Raw genomic sequence first — 6755 nt, 5'->3', positions numbered from 1 at the left:
CGTTTCTTGGTCTATCAGCCTTTTGCCATGCCACGTTGTAGATGCCTTAAAGCCAATTAGTTAAAACTACCCCTCGTGGGTCCCACTACAATGCATCTTTCATAGCTCTGTTTTTCCAAAGTCTTAGTTGCAAGGCCATCTTTTGAAACTTTTTGCTAGTTCCATTTCTCTCTCAACAATATCTGTCCTATTCCACGGCATTTTTAAGTTAGTATTTCTTGTCTCAAGATTTATATACAGATTCATACTTTGTGGGCCTTCTATTAGGCCCTAAAAACTTTCTACAAATCTATTTCCCACATCAGTGCACTTGGCTCCTTCTCTCCTCATTGTGCCTGGCAAGCACAGGAGCCCAGAGCTCCTGCAGAACCCATCACAGCACTCAGTGGGAGCAAACTTGTGTCCAGTCCTCACCTGGAGCTGTGGTGCCCAGCATTCCACCACACTGGAATGAGGAACTGTTCCTGCTCTTTCAGAAGGAGCTAATGAGCTTTGGCCTTCAGATCAATTGTCTGCAGGCTCCTGCAGTGCCTGGTGCTGCTCCCTTGCCAGCGGCACCCCAGGCCAAGGGGGCACATCTGGGCTGCTGTGTCTGGCTCTAGGGCTCCCTGTTCTGGGCAGTGAGGAGGAGCTGTAGAGGCTCTGCAGGACTGACAGGATGGGCTTTGGGGTTGGCAGGAGAAGCTGAGGGACCTGGGCTGCTGGAGCTTCTGAAGAGGAGGCCCAGGGCTCCTCCTGCAACTGCTCCAAGGGTGGTTTCAGAGAATCCCAGAATCAGCGAGGTTGGAACAGACCTTGGAGATCATCAAGTCCACCCTGTGCCCTGACACTGCCTTGTCTCCCCTGAGCCTCCTCTTCTGCAGGATAAACAACAACAGCTCCCTCAGCTGCTCCTCCAATCTCTTGTGTTCCAGATCCCTCAGCAACCTTATTGCCCTTCTCTGGACACGCTCCAGCCCCTCCATGTCCTTCCTAAATTGGGGGCACCAGAACTGCAAACAGCACTCGAGGTGCTGCCCAAGCAGTGCTGAGCACAGGGGAAGAATCCCTGCCCTGGTCCTGCTGGCCACACCATTCCTGAGCCAGGCCAGGAGCCATTGGCCTCCTTGGCCACCTGGGCACACTGCTGGCTCATGTCCAGCCTGCTTTCCATCAGTCCCTGCAGGTCCCTTTCTGCCTGGCTGCTGTCCAGCCCTTCTGGCGCCATGTTGAGGGAGGGAGGCAGGGAGGGAACGGGTCCAGATCCAATCCTTCCTGAAATGTGGTGTTTGCTGGCACTGCCAGTTCCCAGACCTTGATATTTCCATATTCTGGTACAGCCCAAGTGCAGCAATTTGCTGGCAAAGAAAGCCAAAACCAAGCAAATACCTGGTACCTACAGCAACCCGATCTCGGGTTTGCTGACACCGCCAGTACCCAGATCGGGAATGTTCCAGAAATCTGCACAGCTTAATTCCAGCAGTTTGCTGGCACAGAAAATTAGCATCTGGAAATTTCTCAGTGACAGCAAAACCTAAATGCAGCAATTTTCTTGCAAAGAAAGCCAGAACCCAGCACCTTCCCGCTGCTGCCACCAGCACCACCCAGATCTGGTGTTTGCTGCACAAGTGCCCAGATCTGGAAATTTCCCATTGCTGGCACAGCCCAAGTCCAGCAATTTGCTGGTACAGAAAGCCAAAATCCAGCAATCTCCTGATGCCAGTACAGGTGGCCAGACCTGGTGTTTGCTGCCACTGCCAGTGCTCAGATCTGGATAGTTCCCTGTTCTGGCAAAGCCAAGTCCAGCAATTTTCTGGTCAAGAAAGCCACAATCTGGCAATTCCCTTCTACCGTCACTGGAAATGCCAAGATCCAGTGTTTGCTGGCACCACCAGTGCCCAGATGTGGGGATTTCCCGGTGCCGGCACAGCAAATTTCTTTGCCAGTAATTTTCTGGCAAAGAAAGCCAAAACCTTGCAAATACCTGGTACCTACAGCAACCCAATCTTGTGTTTGCTGACACCACAAGTGCCCAGATTTAGAATTTTTCAGGTCCCTGCACAGCATAATTCCAGAAATATGCTGGCACTGAAATTTAACATTTGGCAATTTCCTGGTGCTGGTACATTCCCCACCCAGATCTGGTGTGCGCTGGCACTGCCAGTGCCCACATCTGGCAATTTCCCTCTTCTGGCACCGCCCAGCTCCAGCAATTTGCTGGCAAAGAAAGCTAAAACCTGGCAATTTCCCCTTGCCAGCACTGCCCAATCTGGAGTTTGCTGGCAGCAGGATTGCAGGAAAGAAGGAAGGAAAGAAGGAAAGAAAAGAGGAAGGCATCCAGATCCAGTCCTTCCTGGAGCCTGAAATGGGCTCTTTGCTGGCAATGCCAGTGCCCAGATCTGGATATTTCCCTATTCTGGCACAGCAATTTGCTGGCACAGAAATCCAAAACCCGTGGCATCTTCCTGCTACTGGCTCTGGCACCACCCACATCTTGTGTTTCATGTAACCAGAACCCAGATTTGGAAATTTCTCAGCACCAGCAGAGCCCAAATCCGGCAGATTTCTGTCACTGGCAATGACACCACCCAGATCTGGTGTTTGCAGCCAGCGCCAGCACCCAGATCTGAAAACTTCCTGGTGCTGGCACAGCCCAAGTCCAGTGATTTGCTGGCACAGAAAGCCAAAATTTGGAAATTTCCAGGTTTGGGCTCCAGCATTATCCAGATCTGGTGTTTGCTGGCAACGCCAGTGCCCAGATTTGGAAATTTCCCGGTGCCTTCACAGCCCAGGCCTAACAAGTTTTTTTAGCTAGCTGGGGCAGAGAAGTTCCTTGGACTGTGACTTTCCTTTTTCTTGGAACTGTTTACACCTGCTCTGGACTGAAAACCCAGACAAACACCGGCAGCTCACACCTGTGGCCCCCCGAGCTCTGGGACACTGCATTCCAGAACCAGAGGGACTTAGAAGAGACTGAGTGAGCCAACTACAACCCACAAAAAGAACTTTCTGAATTTGCCATCTCTTCAGCACTGTCAGAGGTTTTATATAATATTATTCATTTTTCATGCTTGTGAATACTTCACTTGTTAAATAAACTTGGGTTTTTTTCACTTTTCTCCAGGGAAGTCTTTCCCTGAACTAGTAGGGGGAGGGGCCGCTTGAACTTGCTTTCTAGGCGGACCCGTTTTGGAGATTTCCTCCCCAAATTTGCCCTAAGCCAGCACAAACAGTCATCATGAAAATTTCACCAGTGGCATAATTTCCTGGTGGCAAATCTTGTGACAGAAGCTTGACCTTGTTCTCCATGAGAGAATCTTGGGAAGAGCAGACAGGAGAAGATTCCTGGAAAACTGAAACAGCTTTCCAGAAGGGAAATGGAAATGAAAAAAACAATCCAAGGTGTTTTCCTCTATTTATTTCTATGCTCCCCTTTTCTATGTTGCATCCCAGTAATTCCAGATGCACCTCACCTCTAAGATCGGTGGCTTAGTGATTTTTAGATACTAAAATACCATGAGCCACACACAGTTTTCCTTCCCCTGTTTTTACAGGAAAGCAACACTGGAGATGTAAGTGCAGTGCTTGGGTCAGGTAGGAATCCTACCCCATGGGAAGGTGGCCCGACAGTGTCTGACCCTCAGCAAGGACAATGCACAGCAGCAAGCGAGGGGATCGCTGTGCCAGTGTGCAGGAGTCAGGGCTCTGCATCCGGGCTCAGCACTGCAAAGTTCCCGTGTTTGGGCAGACGGAGGGGCTGTCCCCGGGGCGCGCGGGGCTCGAACGTGGGGCTCGTGGGGCGAGCGGGGAACGGACACGGGGACGAACGGCCCCGGTGCCTCAGCTGCAGCAGCGGCAGCAGCAGTGGCAGCAGCAGTGGCAGCAGCGGTGGCAGCAGTAGCGGCGGCAGCAGAAGCAGCAGCAACAAAGAGATATTTTGAATAATCTCTTTCTCTTCTCTCTTTCTTTCTCTTTCTCTCCCTTTCCCGCTGTCGGGCACCTTTCTCTCGGGGTCCTTGCCCGGCCTCACTCTCCTCTCCCCGCCTCCCTCTCCCCTGCCGGGCTGGGCCATGCCCCCGGCCCCGGGCGGGGCTGCCCCGAGCCCGGCCCCGGCCGTCCCGCCGCGGTCTCGCCTCCGCCCGGCTCTGGCCGTACTGGCGGTGGCGCAGCTGGGCGGGCATCATTGCCTGGTGCGGGGGCGGCATCGCCGCCCGTCGGCTCCGCCTGGCCCGAGCCCGGCCCCGGACCCGACGCAGGGTCCAGTCCCGACCCCGGCCCCGGCCCCGCACCCGGCCCCAGTCCCGGCCCCGGCCCGTGCTCTTCCCGGGGCCCGCGGAGGACACACGCGGCGCGGCCGCTCCCGCCGCCTCCGCTGCGGCTTCCCCGGCCCGAGCTCCGCCGCTCGGCAGCGCGGCCGCCGGCCCCGAGCCTCCCGTGCCGCGTTCCCGGGAGCAAACGCCTGGGCATGGCCGGCCCGGGGCGGGTGAGGGGCGCTCGGGGGCCGTTGCTGGCCCCGGGCCGAGCGCTGACAGCCGCGTCCCGCCCGCAGGGACGGCGCAGGAGGCCCTGCAGGAGCGGTACCGGCTGGGCTCGCTGCTGGGGCGCGGCGGCTTCGGAAGAGTCTTCGCGGCCACGCGGCTCTCGGACGGCGCGCCGGTGAGCGGCGGGGCCGGCGGCGGGCGCAGGAGGAGGGGATGGAGGAGGAGGAGGGCGGAGGATGGGGCTCGCAGTGCGGGCGGCGAGCTCACCCCGCTGCTGCCCTTGGCTTGCAGGTGGCCATTAAAAGGGTGCCACGGAATCACGTCCGGCACTGGGGCGAGCTGGTGAGTGAGCGGTGCCAGCAGCCGGGGCTGCCGGCCGGGGATGAGCCGAGGCCCGGCACGGTGGGAGCCACCAGGACGCCCCGAGGGAGAGCGGGCGTGGGGCCAGCGCAGGGCGCAGAGCATCCCGGGCTGGCTGAGGGCTTCCCCAGGCCTGGCACGGCATCGGCCCCACTGACGGCATCGTGCTCCTCCCGCAGCCCGACGGCACCAGCGCACCCCTGGAGGTCGTGCTGCTGGCCAAGGTGTCCACTGGCTTCCCTGGTGTGGTCCAGCTGCTGGAGTGGCTCGAGCTCCCCAGCTGCATCGTGATGGTGCTGGAGCGGCCAGAGCAGTGTCAGGACCTGCAGCATTTCATTCGGGCACGGCAGTTCCTGCCCGAGGAGGTGGCGCGGGAGCTGTTCCGCCAGGTGCTGGAGGCCGTGCAGTACTGCACCAGCTGCGGGGTCCTGCACAGGGACATCAAGCCAGAGAACATCCTGGTTGACCTGGACACCGGGCAGGCCAAACTCATCGACTTTGGCTGTGGCACCTACCTGCAGGACACAGTCTACACTCACTTTGCAGGTGAGCCTACCCAGGGCTGCGCTCCCGCTGCTGATATCTCATGGCCCAACATCTCCCAGCCCAAGCTGGCTGTGGCAGCGGGAGTTCTCCCTTTTGCTGCCAGTCAGGGCACTGAATCTTCAGCTGAGTTACTTTAGAGCAGGGCTGGGTGGGCAGCCATCTTCCAGCCCTGCTGGCAGTCTCTGCCAGCCACTCTGCCCAGGACTGGGGCTGGGCTGGGGCAGCCAGCCCGACCAAACCCCCCGTGGGTGGGGGTAGCAGAGAGGGAGGGCGGAACCTGTGCCCCAGCCACTTTGGTGTGCAGACAAGAGGAAGGGCTTGGGCTGCTCCACTTGCCCTGTTTGCCTTGGCTTCATAATATCTTTGGGGCAATGCAGGCAGGGAGGATAAGGGCAGGTTTTTTCCCCAGCATGGAGGGGTTTTTCCTTTGCATGTCATGGTCGGGCCTAGCCAGGGCTGCCCTCTTCCAACACCAGAGGCTTCTTTTCCAACCCTAACGTTGTGCACAAGTCCCAGGTGCTGGTGAGAGGGCAGTGGTCGCCCTGTGTGCCCCTGATGCAGCCCCCGCACACTCAGGGATGCTGGGGCCAGGCTCGGGGAGCAGCAGCATCCCCCTGATGAATTCCATCTGTATTCCATAGGAACACTGTCGTACAGCCCCCCGGAATGGAACGACTTTGGCTGGTACCATGGCGAGCCAGCTACCATCTGGTCCCTGGGCATCCTGCTACACCAGATGGTCTGCGGGGAGCACCCTTTCAGGAGGGGCCAGAACCTCAGCTGGGGCCAGCTCCCGCTGCCACAAAGGCTCTCTCAAGGTGGATCCTCTTCTCTGGGCACGGGGGGAATCCCAGTGCTGGGAGCCAGCAGCAGGGTTGTGGGCATCCCGCTCTGGCAGCTGCTGAGGAGGTGGCACATGTCCTGCTCTCCTCCAAAACAGGGAATTGATGGGAAAGTTTAGGCCCAGCTCTGAGCACATCCAGCATGGCCTGGGAACAGGAATAGTGGGGTAAAGCAGACAGGAGCCTTCTCTGGCCGACCGGCAGTTTCTGCTTTCTCTCACCAACGTGCAAAGACCTGATCAGGTGGTGTTTATCCATGAACTCATTGGACAGACCCACACTGGAAGACCTGTTCTGTGATCCTTGGATGTGGGATATTCCTCTGCCATAGAAGAAGGGAGAGAGCCACAGGCACACTTTGATCCAGAGCCCTGGTAAGTTCCTGCTCCACATATGCCTTGGCAGTCAGAAGCAAAGGAACCCAGAGCTTTTTGTGCTGCCAGTGTCACTGCACCAGGGTCATGGGATGGGAACACGCAGCCCTTGTGCTGGAGCTGAGCTGCTCTGCCCAGCACTGGTGGCCACCATCCAAGCTGGTTTTGCTTGT

The 6755-nt window shown here is 57.7% G+C and overlaps 1 protein-coding gene across 1 annotated transcript; it reads left to right on the top strand.

The window, feature by feature from the left end:
* Positions 1-4035: 4035 nt before the first annotated feature.
* On the top strand, positions 4036-6539 carry LOC131559855 (serine/threonine-protein kinase pim-1-like; the record flags this gene model as incomplete). The annotated part of the gene is made up of 6 exons (XM_058808359.1): positions 4036-4212; positions 4279-4635; positions 4752-4802; positions 5000-5366; positions 6008-6174; positions 6423-6539. Coding segments are annotated over 6 exons (1236 nt in total), but the record flags the coding sequence as incomplete, so codon positions are not given.
* Between the last annotated feature and the right edge of the window lie 216 nt (positions 6540-6755).

Source organism: Ammospiza caudacuta, chromosome 7 (assembly GCF_027887145.1).
Source record: "Ammospiza caudacuta isolate bAmmCau1 chromosome 7, bAmmCau1.pri, whole genome shotgun sequence".
Classification (NCBI taxonomy): Eukaryota; Metazoa; Chordata; class Aves; order Passeriformes; family Passerellidae; genus Ammospiza; species Ammospiza caudacuta.
Note: the sequence above shows the minus strand (reverse complement) of the source record. Positions and strands in the feature narration are given on the sequence as shown.